The sequence below is a fragment of the Oncorhynchus mykiss genome, chromosome 12, assembly GCF_057628025.1.
Source record: "Oncorhynchus mykiss isolate SJ-2025 chromosome 12, ASM5762802v1, whole genome shotgun sequence".
Lineage (NCBI taxonomy): Eukaryota > Metazoa > Chordata > Actinopteri > Salmoniformes > Salmonidae > Oncorhynchus > Oncorhynchus mykiss.
This window is the reverse complement of record NC_143033.1, coordinates 8,761,466-8,785,029: the sequence shown is the minus strand read 5'-3', so window position 1 is coordinate 8,785,029 and position 23,564 is coordinate 8,761,466. Positions and strand designations below refer to the sequence as shown.

General features: G+C 42.1%; 2 protein-coding genes across 3 annotated transcripts in view; one reads left to right on the top strand and one right to left on the bottom strand.

Moving 5' to 3' along the window:
* LOC110536914 (AF4/FMR2 family member 1) overlaps positions 1 to 8,879 on the top strand; it is a 78,037-nt gene extending 69,158 nt beyond the window's left edge. Inside the window, exons 17-19 of one of the 2 annotated variants that reach the window (XM_036936810.2) lie at positions 761 to 807; positions 4,095 to 4,324; positions 4,600 to 8,879. In XM_036936810.2, coding sequence (XP_036792705.1) covers positions 761 to 807; positions 4,095 to 4,324; positions 4,600 to 4,724 — 402 coding nt within the window. In that variant the 3' untranslated portion in view covers positions 4,725 to 8,879. The remainder of the gene's footprint in view (positions 1 to 760; positions 808 to 4,094; positions 4,325 to 4,599) is intronic. The other variant, XM_036936811.2, reaches the window with a different exon arrangement.
* A 5,198-nt stretch (positions 8,880 to 14,077) lies between these two features.
* Positions 14,078 to 23,564, bottom strand: part of LOC110536912 (uncharacterized) — a 45,392-nt gene continuing 35,905 nt past the window's right edge. The window contains exons 46-49 of the mRNA XM_036936809.2: positions 15,563 to 15,745; positions 15,416 to 15,472; positions 15,148 to 15,293; positions 14,078 to 14,247 (exon numbers count right to left, since the gene is read on the bottom strand). Coding sequence (XP_036792704.1) covers positions 14,203 to 14,247; positions 15,148 to 15,293; positions 15,416 to 15,472; positions 15,563 to 15,745 — 431 coding nt within the window. The 3' untranslated portion in view covers positions 14,078 to 14,202. The remainder of the gene's footprint in view (positions 14,248 to 15,147; positions 15,294 to 15,415; positions 15,473 to 15,562; positions 15,746 to 23,564) is intronic.

Here is a 23,564-nt window from a genome sequence, read left to right as displayed (position 1 = left end):
AAAGCCACTCAAAAATGTGCAGTTTTGTCACACAACGCAATGCTACAGATGTCTCAAGTTTTTAGGGAGAGTGCAATTGGCATGCTGTCTGCAGGAATGTCCACCAGAGCTGTTGCAAGATAATTGAATGTGAATTTTTCTACCATAAGCCGTCTCCAACGTCATTTTAGAGAATTTGGCAGTACGTCCAACCGGCCTCACAACCTCGGACCACGTGTAACCATGTCTGAGAAAAGCTGATGAAACTGAGGAGTATTTATGTCTGTAATGAAGCCCTTTTGTGGGGAAAAACTCATGTCTGATTGTCTGAGCCTGTCTCCTCAGTGGGTGCCCCTGTCCAGTCAGTCATGTGAAATCCATAGATTAGGGCCTAATGAATTTATTTCTATTGACTGATTTCCTTAAATAAAAATGGAAAAACCTTTTTATTTAACTGGGCAAGTCAGTTGAGAACAAACTCTTACTTACAATGACGGCCTACCCCGGCCAAACCTGGACAACACTGGGCCAATTGTGCGCCGCCCTGTGGGTCTCCCAATCACGGCCGGATGTGATACAGCCTGCATTCGAACCAGGGACTGTAGTGATGCCTCTTGCACTGTAGTGACGCCCTTTGTTGCATGTTGCATTTTTTTAAAATATTTTTGTTCAGCGTATGTTTCTGGGGGAAACCGATCTTTGGAGCAGTCAACCTAATGTTTTTATTTATTTAAACGTTGGAAATAAATAATAAGACATCGTCTCTCATCCTCCTTTTCAGAGCTCTATAAAGCCTGCAACCCAGGCTCCTTCGCCATGTGTCTCAAAGTAAGTCTTTCATCTAATACCTATATAGACTGTTGTAGATCTGTGTTTGTATATATTTATGGATCCCCATTTAGTTCCTGCCAAGGCAGCAGCTACTCTACCTGGGGGTTTATTATGGATCCCCATTTAGTTCCTGCCAAGGCAGCAGCTACTCTACCTGGGGGTTTATTATGGATCCCCATTTAGTTCCTGCCAAGGCAGCAGCTACTCTACCTGGGGGTTTATTATGGATCCCCATTTAGTTCCTGCCAAGGCAGCAGCTACTCTTCCTGGGGTTTATTATGGATCCCCATTTAGTTCCTGCCAAGGCAGCAGCTACTCTACCTGGGGGTTTATTATGGATCCCCATTTAGTTCCTGCCAAGGCAGCAGCTACTCTACCTGGGGGTTTATTATGGATCCCCATTTAGTTCCTGCCAAGGCAGCAGCTACTCTACCTGGGGGTTTATTATGGATCCCCATTTAGTTCCTGACAAAGCAGCAGCTACTCTACCTGGGGGTTTATTATGGATCCCCATTTAGTTCCTGACAAAGCAGCAGCTACTCTACCTGGGGGTTTATTATGGATCCCCATTTAGTTCCTGACAAAGCAGCAGCTACTCTACCTGGGGGTTTATTATGGATCCCCATTTAGTTCCTGCCAAGGCAGCAGCTACTCTACCTGGGGGTTTATTATGGATCCCCATTTAGTTCCTGACAAAGCAGCAGCTACTCTACCTGGGGGTTTATTATGGATCCCCATTTAGTTCCTGCCAAGGCAGCAGCTACTCTACCTGGGGGTTTATTATGGATCCCCATTTAGTTCCTGACAAAGCAGCAGCTACTCTTCCCGGGGTCCAGCAAAATAAAGGCAGTTTATACAGTTTTAAAAACATTACAATACATTCACATATTTCACAACACACTGTTTGACCTCGGGCCCCTACTCCACCACTACCACATATCTACAGTTGTGTGTGTGTGTGTGTGTGTGTGTGTGTGTGTATAGTGCGTATGTATGTGTCTGTGCCTATGTTTGTGTTGCTTCACAGTCCCTGCTGTTCCATAAGGTGTTTTGTATCTTCTTTAAAAAAAAAAAAATCTGAATCTACTGCTGGCATCATCATTACCTGATGTGGAATAGAGTTCCATGTAGTCATGGCTCTATGTAGTACTGTGGAATAGAGTTCCATGTAGTCATGGCTCTATGTAGTACTGTGGAATAGAGTTCCATGTAGTCATGGCTCTATGTAGTACTGTGGAATAGAGTTCCATGTAGTCATGGCTCTATGTAGTACTGTGGAATAGAGTTCCATGTAGTCATGGCTCTATGTAGTACTGTGGAATAGAGTTCCATGTAGTCATGGCTCTATGTAGTACTGTGGAATAGAGTTCCATGTAGTCATGGCTCTATGTAGTACTGTGGAATAGAGTTCCATGTAGTCATGGCTCTATGTAGTACTGTGGAATAGAGTTCCATGTAGTCATGGCTCTATGTAGTACTGTGGAATAGAGTTCCATGTAGTCATGGCTCTATGTAGTACTGTGGAATAGAGTTCCATGTAGTCATGGCTCTATGTAGTACTGTGGAATAGAGTTCCATGTAGTCATGGCTCTGTGTAGTACTGTGGAATAGAGTTCCATGTAGTCATGGCTCTGTGTAGTACTGTGGAATAGAGTTCCATGTAGTCATGGCTCTATGTAGTACTGTGGAATAGAGTTCCATGTAGTCATGGCTCTATGTAGTACTGTGGAATAGAGTTCCATGTAGTCATGGCTCTATGTAGTACTGTGGAATAGAGTTCCATGTAGTCATGGCTCTATGTAGTACTGTGGAATAGAGTTCCATGTAGTCATGGCTCTGTGTAGTACTGTGGAATAGAGTTCCATGTAGTCATGGCTCTATGTAGTACTGTGGAATAGAGTTCCATGTAGTCGTGGCTCTATGTAGTACTGTGGAATAGAGTTCCATGTAGTCGTGGCTCTATGTAGTACTGTGGAATAGAGTTCCATGTAGTCATGGCTCTGTGTAGTACTGTGGAATAGAGTTCCATGTAGTCATGACTCTATGTAGTACTGTGGAATAGAGTTCCATGTAGTCATGGCTCTATGTAGTACTGTGGAATAGAGTTCCATGTAGTCATGGCTCTATGTAGTACTGTGGAATAGAGTTCCATGTAGTCATGGCTCTATGTAGTACTGTGGAATAGAGTTCCATGTAGTCATGGCTCTATGTAGTACTGTGGAATAGAGTTCCATGTAGTCATGGCTCTATGTAGTACTGTGGAATAGAGTTCCATGTAGTCATGGCTCTGTGTAGTACTGTGGAATAGAGTTCCATGTTGTCATGGCTCTATGTACTACTGTGGAATAGAGTTCCATGTAGTCATGGCTCTATGTAGTACTGTGGAATAGAGTTCCATGTAGTCATGGCTCTATGTAGTACTGTGTGCCTCCCACAGTCTGTTCTGGAAACTGTGAAGAAACCTCTTGTGACATGTCTTGTGGAGTATGGATGGGTGTCCGAGCTGTGTGCCAGTAGTTTAGACAAGACAGCTCGGCGTATTCAACATGTCAATACCTCTCATAAATACAAGTAGTGATGAAGTTAATCTCTCCTCCACTTTGAGCCAGGAGACGTTGATATGCATATTATTGTTAGCTCTCGATGTACATCCAAGGGCCAGCTGTGCTGCCCTGTTCTGAGCCAATTGCAATTTTCCTAAGTCCTTTTTTGTGGCACCTGACCACACAACTGAACAGTAGTCAAGGTGTGACAAAACTAGGGCCTGTGGGACCTGCCTTGTTGATAGTGTTGTTAAGAAGGTAGAAACTAGGTCCTGTAGAACCTGCCTTGTTGATAGTGTTGTTAAGAAGGTAGAAACTAGGGCCTGTAGGACCTGCCTTGTTGATAGTGTTGTTAAGAAGGTAGAAACTAGGTCCTGTAGAACCTGCCATGTTGGTAGTGTTGTTAAGAAGGTAGAAACTAGGGCCTGTAAACACCTGCCATGTTGGTAGTGTTGTTAAGAAGGTAGAAACTAGGGCCTGTAAACACCTGCCTTGTTGATAGTGTTGTTAAGAAGGTAGAAACTAGGGCCTGTAAACACCTGCCATGTTGGTAGTGTTGTTAAGAAGGTAGAAACTAGGGCCTGTAAACACCTGCCTTGTTGATAGTGTTGTTAAGAAGGCAGAGCGGCACTTTATTACAGACCGACCTCTCCTCATCTTTAGTTGATTTAGTTGAGTTTTAGGGTTTAGTGAATGATTTGTCCCTTAGTCTCATGCCCTGGCTTGCTCTCTCTTCCCCAGAAGCACAGGTACCCCATCCCCCATGTCTCCCATGCCGTCTCCTGCCAGCACAGCCAGTTCTGGGCCGGGCTCCAACCACAGCAGCGGGGCGGGGGCAGGCACCGTCAGCACCGTGGCCATTCCACAGGTCATCCAGCAGGTGGCGTCTTCCTACGTCAACATCACGGCACTCTTCCTGAGTGCTCACGACATCTGGGAGCAGGCTGACGAGCTGGCCCACAAAGGCAGTGGTGAGGCGGAGCAAAGGGGAGGGTTAAAGTCGCAGGGATATCATTACACAGGAATGTGGATTCTTTATAGCTGTAGTTCTGCGTGTGACCACTAGAGGTCATGATCACCGTGGGGGAAAAGATACTGGTGATGAGGTTTTAGGCTGGGTTTCTGTACGGCGCTTTGACGTCGGCTGATTTGTAAAAAGGGCTTTAAAAATACATTTGATTTTGATTGTAGTAGTAGTATTCATTACTCCTACTCAGTCTATTTCCTTATCTCTCCATGTCTCTAGGTTTGCTGTCTGAGTTGGACTTGGCTCTGGGCCCGTTGAGCCTGACGTCCACCATGAGCTCTTTGGTGCGTCACACACGGCAGGGACTGCAGTGGCTCCGACTGGACACCCGTGAGGCACAGTGACCGCTTCTCAGCCCTGCCCTGTCGACAATGCCTAGCCCAGCCCTGGCTTTCCCTGTCCGCGACATCCGTCTTGGTTTTATTTATTGACGGGCCATCAGATGAATGCAGGATCCCAAGTCCCTCTACAAGTTGTTCACATGGATACCAAGTCACCTTTTTTCTCTCAACTACATATATCTATATATATATATATATATATATATATATATCTATCTCACACACACACACACACACACACACGGATTACATGCATTTTCGGGTCCCTGTCCTCTGTTGGTCACATTGAAGGGTTCATCAACAAACAACTATCACATCCTCTGGAGCTCAGGGGGGGCTGATGGGGGCAGAGCTGAATAGGACTTCCTCCCTTTCTCAACAACAAACCGCACAGCCAGCTGACTGGCCCTGCCACCCCTCTGGGGGTCAGTAGGGCTGTCTCCCCGTGGCCTGCCCCACCCCTCTGGGGGTCAGTAGGGCTGTCTCCCCGTGGCCTGCCCCACCCCTCTGGGGGTCAGTAGGGCTGTCTCCCCGTGGCCTGCCCCACCCCTCTGGGGGTCAGTAGGGCTGTCTCCCCGTGGCCTGCCCCACCCCTCTGGGGGTCAGTAGGGCTGTCTCCCCGTGGCCTGCCCCACCCCTCTGGGGGTCAGTAGGGCTGTCTCCCCGTGGCCTGCCCCACCCCTCTGGGGGTCAGTAGGGCTGTCTCCCCGTGGCCTGCCCCACCCCTCTGGGGGTCAGTAGGGCTGTCTCCCCGTGGCCTGCCCCACCCCTCTGGGGGTCAGTAGGGCTGTCTCCCCGTGGCCTGCCCCACCCCTCTGGGGGTCAGTAGGGCTGTCTCCCCGTGGCCTGCCCCACCCCTCTGGGGGTCAGTAGGGCTGTCTCCCCGTGGCCTGCCCCACCCCTCTGGGGGTCAGTAGGGCTGTCTCCCCGTGGCCTGCCCCACCCCTCTGGGGGTCAGTAGGGCTGTCTCCCCGTGGCCTGCCCCACCCCTCTGGGGGTCAGTAGGGCTGTCTCCCCGTGGCCTGCCCCACCCCTCTGGGGGTCAGTAGGGCTGTCTCCCCGTGGCCTGCTCAACCCCTCTGGGTCCTGTCTGTCTTGGAGGTCAGTGAGGCCATGTCCCTGTGGGATGGTTGTCTGAAGATACCTGCTTTTTTTTTTTTGGTTGTGGTTCAGAGAGGCCTCTCACCTTTCTCCTGTGGTAATGCAAAGCAGTAATGACAACAGATTATTTATTAGCCTCATTATCATGATCTTTAATTATTATATCACTTTAAATATATTGTTTCAGTTAAGTTTTTTTTTTGTTTGATTAAAAGCGTTGATATGGCCAATTGTTTTACTTCACAACCAACTAAAAAGTCCTATAGAAGTGAAGGGATCCAGCCATCCAAGACACGTCTATAATAATACTGTTAGAATTCGGCAGGATATAGTTAGTATGTCTCTGCTGTACCATAAAGTATTATAAAGTGACTAGATGCGTTGTCCTGAAATATGGGACGTCGGTATTCTTGAATGGAGACAAAGATAGTCCTTGATACTTTTTTTGTGAAGATATACTATTATATCTTATTATATCCCCCATTTTTCTCTTCAAAAGAGATGGATTCTACGTGCCAGGGCAGGTCCACTATGTTCAATCAGTCGTGACAGAAATAGGATTTGAGTTGGATTTTGTACTTGCTTTCCCTTTTTATTTTATTTTTTTTGTCAACAACTGCTCATCTAAGACATTTTAGATAAGAAAACCAAATGGTCGGATTTGACCATTCCTTACTCTTCAGACAGGAAGCAGGAAGTAACTACCTCATCTTCACTGCACATGGGAAGCAGAGCAACGCTGTCTGATGGAGGTGGAGAGAGAGAGAGAGGGAGAGAGAGATAGAGGGAGGGACCTGTGGCCTAATGTGATGGTTGAGAGCGTTTTCTCTAGTTGTGTAATCTATCCAGCATACATGCTTTTTAACACTCAGGCTGAAGCTGCGCATCAAACCAGTTTTTATACAGACGTCGTTCAGTAGAAATTAAAAGTACCTTAGATGGGTTTTTTTTTTAAGGACACTTGCCGTCTGTCTCCCCAAATGGAATACTTATTGAATATAGCATCATCTTGTATTGATCATTGACAAAGCAAGTCCCATTTAACTGAAGTCAAAAGTGGATTTAGTATGTGGGTAGGAGTTTTGAAAAGCAGGATACTCTTCCCTTTCCGAACAGTCGTGCCCGTTGGAAATGATTCGCTGTAGGACTGGCAACCTGTGAGGAAGCGTTGACCGGCTGTTTATTTTACATCCTTTGCGTAGCTCTGGTGTCACGTCACGTCTTGTGCGTACGTACAATAACGGCCCATGTCATTCGAAAATGACACTTATCAACACATCTAAATGATTGCTGGGTTGTTGTTGTTTTTTCGTATGGTAGTCGAAAATACAGTTTTATGTACCACACAGGTCAGCAGAAGTGACTGGGCAAATGATTGGCTAAATCTTACAACTGGTCTTTGACCCTATTGCCCATTTTATCTCTTCAGTGCCTATTACCACCATTTTTAGACCACACAACTCCCTAGATGACACAAGATGTGCGTCCCAAATTGCACCCTATTCCTTATATAGTGCACTATTTTTTTTTTGACCAAGTAGTCTACTATTTAGGGAACAGGGTCCAATTTGGACATAGACTGTCTTTCAGAGGAGTATTAATTTTTATCATAGACATTTATTATCTTCATTGTGTGTGTGTTCAGCACCGTCTGTCTATTCATCGAGATCAAAGATTACCAGACCTAGACAATGCCTTTCTGTAGACTGAATTCACATAATTTCCCTTTAAAGCACCCTGTTGAATTTCTGTAGAATGAATGACTTGGTATTTGTTTCTCTGATTTAAAATTAAAAAAAAGGTGGGGGTTTGATGGTATTACAATTTACACACTTGTATTTGATTAAATCAGTGGTTTATTTCATGTTTAACGGATGTTATTGATGGCGAAATACTAGCGATCCTTATTATTTTGCACCAGTCAATCAATATTCTGATATTTAAGCCTATACAACCCTGCCTCTCTCTCTCTCATTTCAGCATTAACACAACAATGCTTACAGCAAGATATAAAAAACCAACGTGTGTCATTTACACTTGTTTCAGTGTGATTTTTTTTCTCGGTTTCCTCCAGGGTTGGAGTCCTCTTGCTTGTTGTAAAGGCTTTGGTTAAGAGCAATAAAACAGGGCGGCGAATGCAAAATGATACATAGAACATGAATAAAATACTGTTTTTGATGAAAGATTGGAGATTGGTTTACATCACCATGCTTTGCTTAAAATTGACTGAATCTGTGCCGTTTAGTTAAATGAATTGTTTTATTGTAACTATACTGTAACAAGAGAAGAAAAGAAAGAAATTGGAGCTCACTGGACAAGCTATTTCTATTGGCGTACAAATATTTAAGGGCTGCACATGAAACCACAAAAGGAAAAATGCGCTTGTATTTATTTTATCACAAATATGAACCGTATGAGTAGAGTATACTGGTACCATGGCTTTTTCTTTTACATATATATATTTAAAACAAATCCCCCTCCAAAGTAGGCTGCTTTGTAAGTAATCAATCATACTTTGAGTTACCCAACTTGGATGTCAAACTGCACATGAAATGGAATGTTGTCCTGTTTTGAGATGACGTTCTACATTTTGTACTGACTAAAACGTTGCTCCGGTTTCTATGTCATGTTACTTTGTCCTTTTTCATATTTTTTTTGAAGCTTTATTGTCATGCTTCATTTCAATCTTTTTATTTTACTTTTTTGCGCTTCAGTTATAGGTATTCTGTGTGCAGAATTATAATTATTGTCCATAAATATATGATATCACGCTAAAAGGAACAACATCACCTTGGTCATTTACTGGGAAAATGTGCAGAAATCTTTTGTAATTAAACTTTTTTGCCTTGTGGAAATATGTAAATAGTTTGAGCTGCAATGTACAGAGATGTATAAAGACTGACAATGAATTTTGGTTTTCTTTTGACTCAAGTTTTCCCAAAGATGCTGTTTTGCAGACATTTTGTAGCTTGGCTGCTGAAGATGAATTGTGGCTCAACAGTATATTCAGACCTCTGCACTGTAAAATGTTTGAGGCAATAAACTGTGGGGGACAATGTGCTGGCTATGTGAATTATTCTGCTATAACTACAGTAGTACAGTGCCACATCAAACTATGGGCATTCTGATAGATTTCATAATTATGACGTCTGCTATAAAACATGATTTCAATGTAAGAACATGTAACCCCCCCCCCCCCCCCCCCCTAGATAAGTTCAAAAAACGGAACTAATTAACTGTGTTGCTGATGACTCAGCCATGCCTCCTTGCTGTCCAACATTTCCTCATCTCCCACCCCTTCTAATGTGACTGTCCCCGATGCTCCTCCCTCTTTTCCCCTTCTAATGTGACTGTCCCCGATGCTCCTCCCTCTTTTCCCCTTCTAATGTGACTGTCCCCGATGCTCCTCCCTCTTTTCCCCTTCTAATGTGACTGTCCCCGATGCTCCTCCCTCTTTTCCCCTTCTAATGTGACTGTCCCCGATGCTCCTCCCTCTTTTCCCACCTGCCCCGCTACAAAGTTTCTCACTGAGTCCGAGGTGCTGAATGAGCTCCTGAAACTTGACCCCCAAAAAAACATCTGGGTCAGGTGATTTAGACCTTTCAAGGTTGCTGCCCCTATCATCGCCAAGCCTATCGCTGACCTGTTTTAACCTGTCTCTCCTCTCTGGGGAGGTTCCCATTGCTTGGAAGAGAGCCACGGTTCGTCCTTTATTTAAAGGGGGAGATCAAGCTGATCCTAACTATTACAGGCCTATTTCTATTTTGCCCTGTTTGTGTTGGAAAAACTTGTCACTAATCAACTGATCAGCTTTCTTGATGTCTATAGTATTCTCTCAGGTATGCAATCTGGTTTCTGCCCAGGCTATGGATGTGTCACTGCAACCTTAAAGGTCCTCAATGATTTTTGTCACTATTACCCTTGATTCTAAGCAATGTTGTGCTACTGTTTTTATTGACTTGGCCAAAGCTTTTGATACGGTAGACCAGTGGTTCCCAAACTTTTCAAAGTCCCGTACCCCTTTACATTCAACCTCCAGCTGTGTACCAGGGTCAGCACGCTCTCAGATGTTTTTTTGCCATCATTGTAAGCCTGCCACACACACACACTGCGATACGTTTTAGACATGAGTGACATTGCATTGTCTGTGGATCGATTGCATCGTTTGTGGATCTATTGGGGGCGGAAAGCAAATTGAAGTGGGACTCTAGGGTGTAATGTAGGTGTCAGGTCCCTGACCAAGGCCCTTCTCCCCTGATTGCTGTTTGGTCGAACTCTAGGAAGAGTCTTGGTGTTTCCCCTTTTTTTAAATTTTTGCCTAAAATGACATACCCAAATCTAACTGCCTGAAGCTCAGGACCTGAAGCAGGATATGCATATTCTTGATACCATTTGAAAGGAAACACTTTGAAGTTTGAGAAAAAATATAACACATTAGATCTGGTATTTTGGCATTTGTTTTGTATTTTTGATGTACCACCATCTTTGAAATGCATGAGAAAGACCATAATGTATTATGCCAGCCCAGGCTCAATTTAGATTTTGGCCACTAGATGGCAGCAGTGTATGAGCAACGTTTTAGACTGATGCAATGAACCATTGCATGTGCCAAATGTGCCTAATTAGTTGAATACATGTTCAAGTATTATTTCACTGTAATAGCTACTGTAAATTGGACAGTGTAGTTAGAATTGAAGCTTTCTGCCAATATCAGATATGTCTATGTCCTGGGAATTTTTCTTGTTACTTACAACCTCATGCTAATCGCATTAGCCTACGTTAGCTCAACCATCCAGTGGGGGACCCAGCGATCCTGTAGAGGTTGATGGAGGCCGCTGTGTTCTTGAGGACCTTCAATGCTGCAGAAATGTTTTGGAACCCTTCCGTAGATCTGTGCCTCGACACAATCCTGTCTCAGAGCTCTATGGACAGTTCCTTCGACCTCATGGCTTGGTTTTTGCTCTGCCTTGCATTGTCAAAGGTGGGTGGACTCCAATCAAGTTGTAGAAACAGGGATGATCAATGGAAACAGGATGCACCTGAGCTCAATTTTGAGTCTCATACCATAGGGTCTGAATACTTGTGTAAATAAGGTTTTTCTGTGTTTTATTTGTACACACATTTGCAAAAAAAATCTAAAAACATGTTTTTGCTTTGTCATTATGGGGTATTGTGTGTAGATTGAGGGCATTTTTTTATTTAATCCATTTTAGAATAAAGCTGTAACTTAACAAAATGTGGAAAAAAAGTCGAGGGGTCTGAATACTCTCCGAATGTACTGTAATATCTCTAACGAGGAGAGGAGCGGTGGGCTACTGAACTTGAAGCAGCGAATGCTGAGAGCATGTGAATAATGTCAGAGAGGAGTGTTTTAATACAACAGGTAAGCTAACGCATACAAAGCAGGAAGACGATCGGCTTCTAAATCATTTGCAGGAGAAAAAAAAAAAAACATTTTTGTCCGAAAGTTCTTTCTGGAATGCTGCCCTCTAATTTGGAACTCTCTTTGTTATTGGTCTATTCATTTATACCGTCTAGTGATGTCACCTGGCAAGTCAAAACTCCACCCATACAAAACCTGCTAATTAGAAGGTCCTGGGTAACGTTATATACCCTATGAAAGTCTTCTTCCTGGTTCAAGTCCCGTACTGTTTTTGAATGAGCTTCAAGCTTATATCATCAAATTCATGAAAATTGGGTAATTGAAGACACATTAAATTATATTATTTTCATGGATTCGTTTACCTTGACTTTTTACAAAAAAACGAAATCGAAAACCTTGATGAAAGGTATCAGAAGTAAATTAATCCCAGAATCCACAAACACACTACATGGGGCATTGTCATGCTGCAACAGGAAAGGACCTTTCCCAAACTGTTACCACAAAGTTGGAATTACAGAATCGTCTAGAATGTTATTGTATGCTGTAGCATTAAGGTTTCTGTTCACTGAAACTAAGGGGCTTAGCCCGAATCATGAAAAACAGCCACAGACCATTATTTCTCCTTCCGCAAACTTTACGGTTAGCACTATGCATTTGGGCGGGTAGCGTTCTCCTGGATTCGTCAGTCAGACTGCCAGATGGTGAAGTGGGATTCATCAAATCCAGAGAATGTTTCCACTGCTCCAGAGTCCAATGGCGACAAGCTTTACACCACTCCAACCGAAGCATGGCATTGCGCATGGTTGATCTTAGGCTTGTGTGTGTGCGGCTGCTTGGCCATGGAAACCCATTTTATGAAACTCCTGACCAACAGTTCTTGTGCTGACGTTGCTTCCAGAGGCAGTTTGGAACTAGGTAGTGAGTGCTCCAACAGAGCACAGACGGTTTTTACACGCTTCAGCACTCGGCGGTTCCGATCCTTGAGCTTGTGTGGCCTACCACTTCACAGCTGAGCCGTTGTTGCTCCTAGATATTTTCACTTCACAATAACAGCACTTACAGTCGACCTGGGGAAGCTCTAGCAGGGCAGAAATGTGACCAACTGACTTGCTGGATGGGTGGCATCCTATAACGGTGCCACGTTGATCGTTAATCGTTTGAATGTTCAGCTCACTGAACTCTTCACTAAGGCCGTTTTACTGCCGATGTTTGTCTATGGAGATAGCATGGCGGTGTGCTCGATTCTATACACCTTATCAGCAACGGGTTTGGCTGAAATAGTCAAATCCACTCATTTGAAGGGTGTCCACATACGTTTGGCCATGTATCCTCTTGAAAAACATTCAAACTATTAATAAAAGCACAACACAAGCTACAGTTTACAGTGTATGAATTTACAAAACATTTTGTACTTTCTCTATTAACATTGGCAAGTCACTATACCAGCAGTGAAAAGCTGAATACATCGAGGCAGGTAGTCTAGTGGTTAGAGTGTTGGACTAGTAACCGAAAGATTGCAAGATCAAATCCCCAAGCGGACAAGGTAAAAAAAAATATGTTGTTCTGCCCCTGAACAGGCAGTTAACCCACTGTTACTAGGCTGTCATTGAAAATAAGAATTTGTTCCTAACTGACTTGCCTAGTAAAGGCAACGGTAAAAAAATATATATATATATTGCTTTACCATAACAGTTAGAAGAATACTGTGTGCTCTCAGGCCTCTACTCCACCACTACCACATATCTACAGTACTAAATCTGTGTGTTTTTTAAATCTACTTTTACTGCTTGCGTCAGTTCCATGTAGTCATGGCTCTATGTAGTACTGTGGAATAGAGTTCCATGTAGTCATGGCTCTATGTAGTACTGTGGAATAGAGTTCCATGTAGTCATGGCTCTATGTAGTGCTGTGGAATAGAGTTCCATGTAGTCATGGCTCTATGTAGTACTGTGGAATAGAGTTCCATGTAGTCATGGCTCTATGTAGTACTGTGGAATAGAGTTCCATGTAGTCATGGCTCTATGTAGTACTGTGGAATAGAGTTCCATGTAGTCATGGCTCTATGTAGTACTGTGGAATAGAGTTCCATGTAGTCATGGCTCTATGTAGTGCTGTGGAATAGAGTTCCATGTAGTCATGGCTCTATGTAGTACTGTGGAATAGAGTTCCATGTAGTCATGGCTCTATGTAGTGCTGTGGAATAGAGTTCCATGTAGTCATGGCTCTATGTAGTACTGTGGAATAGAGTTCCATGTAGTCATGGCTCTATGTAGTGCTGTGCGCCTTCCCACAGTATGTTCTGGACTTAGGGACTGTGTAATAGCAGTCTAACACAAGCAAACTGAATTATGAGGTGAAATGATAACAAAACATGTATTAAACAAAAGTAAAAATCAGATGATAGGATGATATAACAAAAGTAAATAAAGTAAAAATATAACTACGATATTTTCAGCCACAGACACCTATGAAAGGTCTCCGGCATGCAAGACACTTAGAAATAGTATTAAAAAATGTTACTTTTTTTATTTTATTCAAACCTCTTTTAGAAAATAATGCATTATCAATACATTAAATACAATAGTAAATAATACAATTCCATACATTATCATAAAATAGCTTGACCATTTGGCATAAATATTAAATCTCCGGTGGTAGTTGTAGCCCAGTTTATTTGGTATTCAGAAAAGTGATTTTATTACTAATGTAGTGCGATACATACTACCACAGACAAGCATCCAACCTAAAAAAAAAAAGTATAAACATTTGAAATTTAAATATTACATGTTGCCAACCGATTTATAAGAATTAAAGAGATTATTAGAAAATATATTCTCTCAAAAATGTATGTCTCAAAAACAGTTCTTAGAGATTGTTGTATTCATGCTTTATTTAAACAGACCTAAGTTATTGACATGGTGATTTCTTATACAAGAGAAACTGTGTGGCAATCATGGTTCATTACAAATATACAAAAACTCATCCAAATCCCATGTTTCATGTTTCCGATTCTCCTCCAAAGTTGGGGTTGTTAAAAGCAGGCTGCAATATAAGAACAAATCGTGTCATTTGAGGGAAGATTCATTCTTAAATTTGAACATTTGGAGAGTGTTCATGAATCCCTGTAAACCTCCTCACATGAACATCGCCCCTTATCTCAATATAGATAAGAGGAACTAGGCAAGGATGTCTATTATAGGGTTATAGTCTTCCTGTTTGGCCCTGTCCAGGGGTGTCATCGAATGGGGCCACAGTGTCTCCTGACCCCTGCTGTCTCAGCCTCCAGTATTTATGCTGCAGTAGTTTATGTGTCGGGGGACTAGGGTCAGTTTGTTATATTTGGAGTACTTCTCCTGTCTTATCCGGTGTCCTGTGTGAATTTAAGTATGCCCTCTCTAATTCTCTCTTTCTCTCTTTCTTTCTCTCTCTCGGAGGACCTGAGCCCTAGGACCATGCCTCAGGACTACCTGGCATGATGACTCCTTGCTGTCCCCAGTCCACCTGGCAGTGCTGCTGCTCCAGTTTCAACTGTTCTGCCTGTGATTATTAGTAGTTGACCATGCTGGTCATTTATGAACATTTGAACATCTTGGCCATGTTCTGTTATAATCTCTACCCGGCACAGCCAGAAGAGGACAGGCCACCCCACATAGCCTGGTTCCTCTCTAGGTTTCTTCCTAGGTTTTGGCCTTTCTATGGAGTTTTTCCTAGCCAACTTGCTTCTACACCTGCATTGCTTGCTGTTTGGGGTTTTAGGCTGGGTTTCTGTACAGCACTTTGAGATATCAGCTGATGTACGAAGGGCTATATAAATACATTTGATTTGATATTATCCCTTTTGTTATTTGCTTTGTTTTGCTTTGCTTTCCTCTCTGGTGCTCTGTTACCATCATGTACATATTTTATGCTTCAGAAACCACGGTTGCTATAAGCTCCACTTACCACATCAACGCTCCTTCCCGTTCTCGTTGGGAAGCTGACGTCACTCAGCTTGACTCCTCTGATGCTGAAGACGTAATAAAGCAGTCCAAATATCAAGGTGAAGACAACAATGGCCCCAATCACAGCCCCAGCGATCAGTCCTGCACCTGTTAAACAAAGGACAAAATATGAATGAATATGATCTATGTTTTTTTTTTATGATCTATGGTTTCGGGAACGATCTATGTTTATTTTTTTCAATGTTGCAACTAGTCTCTAGCAAACTTACCGCTAGCCTGGGGAGCATCGGTGGGAATGACTATACCACCGCCATCTGTGGTGTAGTCTGCAGCAGAAATAACAGTGGCATTTACATCTGAAAATACCGCATCAATGGACCCTGTGCCCGTCTGTACCAGTTATACGGAGTACTCACATTGGCGGTGGCGACAGGCATATCCTCTCTTCTGCATACAGTTGTTATCATTCCATTGTCCGTCAGGGTACATCTCGACACAGTTCTCTCCTCCCACGTCTCCATTGTGGAAGGCTTCGTTGGGTTCGTTAGGCGCCCAGTTTAGGAAAGCCAAGGACTGCATGTCTGTCCAACTCCAGCCAACTGGAAACAGGTAAAAAATATTAAGGATAACGCTAGATACTTAGGTGAGAAAACCACACGGTGAAACGTCAGTGCACAACGGTACTTGGGTCGTTCCACCAATTCAATGCCTTTTTGAGAAGTGTAACTTGGTTTAAAAGTCTGTAATGAAGAGCACACAGTCAAATTAATAAATAAACAAAGTTTTCCTATCTCAAGAGGTTCAATTAAAAGAATACTATAGTAAGTGTCTCTTATGTGCCAAATAAAGTGATGTGGTTGAGTGTAACTCTGTCATCTTAAATCAACCATAGATCCTCTCGTGACCAGGGGGGGAATGGAAGCTGGTTGTGTGCAACAGGGTTTGGCAATTGAATGCAAGCATCACTAAAAAATGTAATTGCTCAAACATTTCTAGCCTGTCTATCTATAGGTAACAGGGCTGATGTGTTATGCTAGCCAGTCTATCTATAGGTAACAGGGTTGATGTGTTATGCTAGCCTGTCTATCTATAGGTAACAGGGCTGATGTGTTATGCTAGCCTGTCTATCTATAGGTAACAGGGTTGATGTGTTATTCTAGCCTGTCTATCTATAGGTAACAGGGTTGATGTGTTATTCTAGCCTGTCTATCTATAGGTAACAGGGTTGATGTGTTATTCTAGCCTGTCTATCTATAGGTAACAGGGTTGATGTGTTATTCTAGCCTGTCTATCTATAGGTAACAGGGTTGATGTGTTATTCTAGCCTGTCTATCTATAGGTAACAGGGTTGATGTGTTATTCTAGCCTGTCTATCTATAGGTAACAGGGTTGATGTGTTATTCTAGCCTGTCTATCTATAGGTAACAGGGTTGATGTGTTATTCTAGCCTGTCTATCTATAGGTAACAGGGTTGATGTGTTATGCTAGCCAGTCTATCTATAGGTAACAGGGTTGATGTGTTATGCTAGCCTGTCTATCTATAGGTAACAGGGCTGATGTGTTATTCTAGCCTGTCTATCTATAGGTAACAGGGTTGATGTGTTATGCTAGCCTGTCTATCTATAGGTAACAGGGTTGATGTGTTATTCTAGCCTGTCTATTTATAGGTAACAGGGTTGATGTGTTATTCTAGCCTGTCTATCTATAGGTAACAGGGTTGATGTGTTATGCTAGCCTGTCTATCTATAGGTAACAGGGTTGATGTGTTATTCTAGCCTGTCTATCTATAGGTAACAGGGTTGATGTGTTATTCTAGCCTGTCTATCTATGGGTAACAGGGTTGATGTGTTATTCTAGCCTGTCTATCTATAGGTAACAGGGTTGATGTGTTATGCTAGCCTGTCTATCTAAGCTTAACAGGGTTGATGTGTTATGCTAGCCTGTCTATCTATAGGTAACAGGGTTGATGTGTTATTCTAGCCTGTCTATCTATGGGTAACAGGGTTGATGTGTTATTCTAGCCTGTCTATCTATAGGTAACAGGGTTGATGTGTTATTCTAGCCTGTCTATCTATGGGTAACAGGGTTTATGTGTTATTCTAGCCTGTCTATCTATAGGTAACAGGGTTGATGTGTTATTCTAGCCTGTCTATCTATAGGTAACAGGGTTGATGTGTTATTCTAGCCTGTCTATCTATAGGTAACAGGGTTGATGTGTTATTCTAGCCTGTCTATCTATAGGTAACAGGGTTGATGTGTTATTCTAGCCTGTCTATCTATAGGTAACAGGGTTGATGTGTTATGCTAGCCTGTCTATCTATGGGTAACAGGGTTGATGTGTTATTCTAGCCTGTCTATCTAAGCTTAACAGGGTTGATGTGTTATTCTAGCCTGTCTATCTATAGGTAACAGGGTTGATGTGTTATTCTAGCCTGTCTATCTATAGGTAACAGGGTTGATGTGTTATTCTAGCCTGTCTATCTATAGGTAACAGGGTTGATGTGTTATTCTAGCCTGTCTATCTATAGGTAACAGGGTTGATGTGTTATTCTAGCCTGTCTATCTAAGCTTAACAGGGTTGATGTGTTATTCTAGCCTGTCTATCTATAGATAACAGGGTTGATGTGTTATGCTAGCCTGTCTATCTATAGGTAACAGGGTTGATGTGTTATTCTAGCCTGTCTATCTATAGGTAACAGGGTTGATGTGTTATGCTAGCCTGTCTATCTATAGGTAACAGGGTTGATGTGTTATGCTAGCCTGTCTATCTATAGGTAACAGGGTTGATGTGTTATTCTAGCCTGTCTATCTATAGGTAACGGGGTTGATGTGTTATTCTAGCCTGTCTATCTATAGGTAACAGGGTTGATGTGTTATTCTAGCCTGTCTATCTATAGGTAACAGGGTTGATGTGTTATTCTAGCCTGTCTATCTATGGGTAACAGGGTTGATGTGTTATTCTAGCCTGTCTATCTATAGATAACAGGATTGATGTGTTATTCTAGCCTGTCTATCTATGGGTAACAGGGTTGATGTGTTATTCTAGCCTGTCTATCTATAGATAACAGGGTTGATGTGTTATTCTAGCCTGTCTATCTATGGGTAACAGGGTTGATGTGTTATTCTAGCCTGTCTATCTATAGATAACAGGGTTGATGTGTTATTCTAGCCTGTCTATCTATGGGTAACAGGGTTGATGTGTTATTCTAGCCTGTCTATCTATAGATAACAGGGTTGATGTGTTATTCTAGCCTGTCTATCTATAGGTAACAGGGTTGATGTGTTATTCTAGCCTGTCTATCTATAGGTAACAGGGTTGATGTGTTATTCTAGCCTGTCTATCTATAGGTAACAGGGTTGATGTGTTATTCTAGCCTGTCTATCTATGGGTAACAGGGTTGATGTGTTATTCTAGCCTGTCTATCTATAGGTAACAGGGTTGATGTGTTATGCTAGCCTGTCTATCTAAGCTTAACAGGGTTGATGTGTTATTCTAGCCTGTCTATCTATAGGTAACAGGGTTGATGTGTTATTCTAGCCTGTCTATCTATAGGTAACAGGGTTGATGTGTTATGCTAGCCTGTCTATCTATGGGTAACAGGGTTGATGTGTTATTCTAGCCTGTCTATCTAAGCTTAACAGGGTTGATGTGTTATTCTAGCCTGTCTATCTATAGGTAACAGGGTTGATGTGTTATTCTAGCCTGTCTATCTATAGGTAACAGGGTTGATGTGTTATTCTAGCCTGTCTATCTATAGGTAACAGGGTTGATGTGTTATTCTAGCCTGTCTATCTATAGGTAACAGGGTTGATGTGTTATTCTAGCCTGTCTATCTAAGCTTAACAGGGTTGATGTGTTATTCTAGCCTGTCTATCTATAGATAACAGGGTTGATGTGTTATGCTAGCCTGTCTATCTATAGGTAACAGGGTTGATGTGTTATTCTAGCCTGTCTATCTATAGGTAACAGGGTTGATGTGTTATGCTAGCCTGTCTATCTATAGGTAACAGGGTTGATGTGTTATGCTAGCCTGTCTATCTATAGGTAACAGGGTTGATGTGTTATTCTAGCCTGTCTATCTATAGGTAACAGGGTTGATGTGTTATTCTAGCCTGTCTATCTATAGGTAACAGGGTTGATGTGTTATTCTAGCCTGTCTATCTATAGGTAACAGGGTTGATGTGTTATTCTAGCCTGTCTATCTATGGGTAACAGGGTTGATGTGTTATTCTAGCCTGTCTATCTATAGATAACAGGGTTGATGTGTTATTCTAGCCTGTCTATCTATGGGTAACAGGGTTGATGTGTTATTCTAGCCTGTCTATCTATAGATAACAGGGTTGATGTGTTATTCTAGCCTGTCTATCTATGGGTAACAGGGTTGATGTGTTATTCTAGCCTGTCTATCTATAGGTAACAGGGTTGATGTGTTATTCTAGCCTGTCTATCTATAGGTAACAGGGTTGATGTGTTATTCTAGCCTGTCTATCTATGGGTAACAGGGTTGATGTGTTATTCTAGCCTGTCTATCTATAGGTAACAGGGTTGATGTGTTATGCTAGCCTGTCTATCTAAGCTTAACAGGGTTGATGTGTTATGCTAGCCTGTCTATCTATAGGTAACAGGGTTGATGTGTTATTCTAGCCTGTCTATCTATGGGTAACAGGGTTGATGTGTTATTCTAGCCTGTCTATCTATAGGTAACAGGGTTGATGTGTTATTCTAGCCTGTCTATCTATGGGTAACAGGGTTTATGTGTTATTCTAGCCTGTCTATCTATAGGTAACAGGGTTGATGTGTTATTCTAGCCTGTCTATCTATAGGTAACAGGGTTGATGTGTTATTCTAGCCTGTCTATCTATAGGTAACAGGGTTGATGTGTTATTCTAGCCTGTCTATCTATAGGTAACAGGGTTGATGTGTTATTCTAGCCTGTCTATCTATAGGTAACAGGGTTGATGTGTTATGCTAGCCTGTCTATCTATGGGTAACAGGGTTGATGTGTTATTCTAGCCTGTCTATCTAAGCTTAACAGGGTTGATGTGTTATTCTAGCCTGTCTATCTATAGGTAACAGGGTTGATGTGTTATTCTAGCCTGTCTATCTATAGGTAACAGGGTTGATGTGTTATTCTAGCCTGTCTATCTATAGGTAACAGGGTTGATGTGTTATTCTAGCCTGTCTATCTATAGGTAACAGGGTTGATGTGTTATTCTAGCCTGTCTATCTAAGCTTAACAGGGTTGATGTGTTATTCTAGCCTGTCTATCTATAGATAACAGGGTTGATGTGTTATGCTAGCCTGTCTATCTATAGGTAACAGGGTTGATGTGTTATTCTAGCCTGTCTATCTATAGGTAACGGGGTTGATGTGTTATTCTAGCCTGTCTATCTATAGGTAACAGGGTTGATGTGTTATTCTAGCCTGTCTATCTATAGGTAACAGGGTTGATGTGTTATTCTAGCCTGTCTATCTATGGGTAACAGGGTTGATGTGTTATTCTAGCCTGTCTATCTATAGATAACAGGATTGATGTGTTATTCTAGCCTGTCTATCTATGGGTAACAGGGTTGATGTGTTATTCTAGCCTGTCTATCTATAGATAACAGGGTTGATGTGTTATTCTAGCCTGTCTATCTATGGGTAACAGGGTTGATGTGTTATTCTAGCCTGTCTATCTATAGATAACAGGGTTGATGTGTTATTCTAGCCTGTCTATCTATGGGTAACAGGGTTGATGTGTTATTCTAGCCTGTCTATCTATAGATAACAGGGTTGATGTGTTATTCTAGCCTGTCTATCTATAGGTAACAGGGTTGATGTGTTATTCTAGCCTGTCTATCTATAGGTAACAGGGTTGATGTGTTATTCTAGCCTGTCTATCTATAGGTAACAGGGTTGATGTGTTATTCTAGCCTGTCTATCTATGGGTAACAGGGTTGATGTGTTATTCTAGCCTGTCTATCTATAGGTAACAGGGTTGATGTGTTATGCTAGCCTGTCTATCTAAGCTTAACAGGGTTGATGTGTTATGCTAGCCTGTCTATCTATAGGTAACAGGGTTGATGTGTTATTCTAGCCTGTCTATCTATGGGTAACAGGGTTGATGTGTTATTCTAGCCTGTCTATCTATAGGTAACAGGGTTGATGTGTTATTCTAGCCTGTCTATCTATAGGTAACAGGGTTGATGTGTTATTCTAGCCTGTCTATCTATGGGTAACAGGGTTGATGTGTTATTCTAGCCTGTCTATCTATAGGTAACAGGGTTGATGTGTTATTCTAGCCTGTCTATCTATAGGTAACAGGGTTGATGTGTTATTCTAGCCTGTCTATCTATAGGTAACAGGGTTGATGTGTTATTCTAGCCTGTCTATCTATAGGTAACAGGGTTGATGTGTTATGCTAGCCTGTCTATCTATGGGTAACAGGGTTGATGTGTTATTCTAGCCTGTCTATCTAAGCTTAACAGGGTTGATGTGTTATTCTAGCCTGTCTATCTATAGGTAACAGGGTTGATGTGTTATTCTAGCCTGTCTATCTATAGGTAACAGGGTTGATGTGTTATTCTAGCCTGTCTATCTATAGGTAACAGGGTTGATGTGTTATTCTAGCCTGTCTATCTATAGGTAACAGGGTTGATGTGTTATTCTAGCCTGTCTATCTATAGGTAACAGGGTTGATGTGTTATTCTAGCCTGTCTATCTATAGGTAACAGGGTTGATGTGTTATTCTAGCCTGTCTATCTATAGGTAACAGGGTTGATGTGTTATTCTAGCCTGTCTATCTATAGGTAACAGGGTTGATGTGTTATGCTAGCCAGTCTATCTATAGGTAACAGGGTTGATGTGTTATGCTAGCCTGTCTATCTATAGGTAACAGGGCTGATGTGTTATTCTAGCCTGTCTATCTATAGGTAACAGGGTTGATGTGTTATGCTAGCCTGTCTATCTATAGGTAACAGGGTTGATGTGTTATTCTAGCCTGTCTATTTATAGGTAACAGGGTTGATGTGTTATTCTAGCCTGTCTATCTATAGGTAACAGGGTTGATGTGTTATGCTAGCCTGTCTATCTATAGGTAACAGGGTTGATGTGTTATTCTAGCCTGTCTATCTATAGGTAACAGGGTTGATGTGTTATTCTAGCCTGTCTATCTATGGGTAACAGGGTTGATGTGTTATTCTAGCCTGTCTATCTATAGGTAACAGGGTTGATGTGTTATGCTAGCCTGTCTATCTAAGCTTAACAGGGTTGATGTGTTATGCTAGCCTGTCTATCTATAGGTAACAGGGTTGATGTGTTATTCTAGCCTGTCTATCTATGGGTAACAGGGTTGATGTGTTATTCTAGCCTGTCTATCTATAGGTAACAGGGTTGATGTGTTATTCTAGCCTGTCTATCTATGGGTAACAGGGTTTATGTGTTATTCTAGCCTGTCTATCTATAGGTAACAGGGTTGATGTGTTATTCTAGCCTGTCTATCTATAGGTAACAGGGTTGATGTGTTATTCTAGCCTGTCTATCTATAGGTAACAGGGTTGATGTGTTATTCTAGCCTGTCTATCTATAGGTAACAGGGTTGATGTGTTATTCTAGCCTGTCTATCTATAGGTAACAGGGTTGATGTGTTATGCTAGCCTGTCTATCTATGGGTAACAGGGTTGATGTGTTATTCTAGCCTGTCTATCTAAGCTTAACAGGGTTGATGTGTTATTCTAGCCTGTCTATCTATAGGTAACAGGGTTGATGTGTTATTCTAGCCTGTCTATCTATAGGTAACAGGGTTGATGTGTTATTCTAGCCTGTCTATCTATAGGTAACAGGGTTGATGTGTTATTCTAGCCTGTCTATCTATAGGTAACAGGGTTGATGTGTTATTCTAGCCTGTCTATCTAAGCTTAACAGGGTTGATGTGTTATTCTAGCCTGTCTATCTATAGATAACAGGGTTGATGTGTTATGCTAGCCTGTCTATCTATAGGTAACAGGGTTGATGTGTTATTCTAGCCTGTCTATCTATAGGTAACAGGGTTGATGTGTTATGCTAGCCTGTCTATCTATAGGTAACAGGGTTGATGTGTTATGCTAGCCTGTCTATCTATAGGTAACAGGGTTGATGTGTTATTCTAGCCTGTCTATCTATAGGTAACGGGGTTGATGTGTTATTCTAGCCTGTCTATCTATAGGTAACAGGGTTGATGTGTTATTCTAGCCTGTCTATCTATAGGTAACAGGGTTGATGTGTTATTCTAGCCTGTCTATCTATGGGTAACAGGGTTGATGTGTTATTCTAGCCTGTCTATCTATAGATAACAGGATTGATGTGTTATTCTAGCCTGTCTATCTATGGGTAACAGGGTTGATGTGTTATTCTAGCCTGTCTATCTATAGATAACAGGGTTGATGTGTTATTCTAGC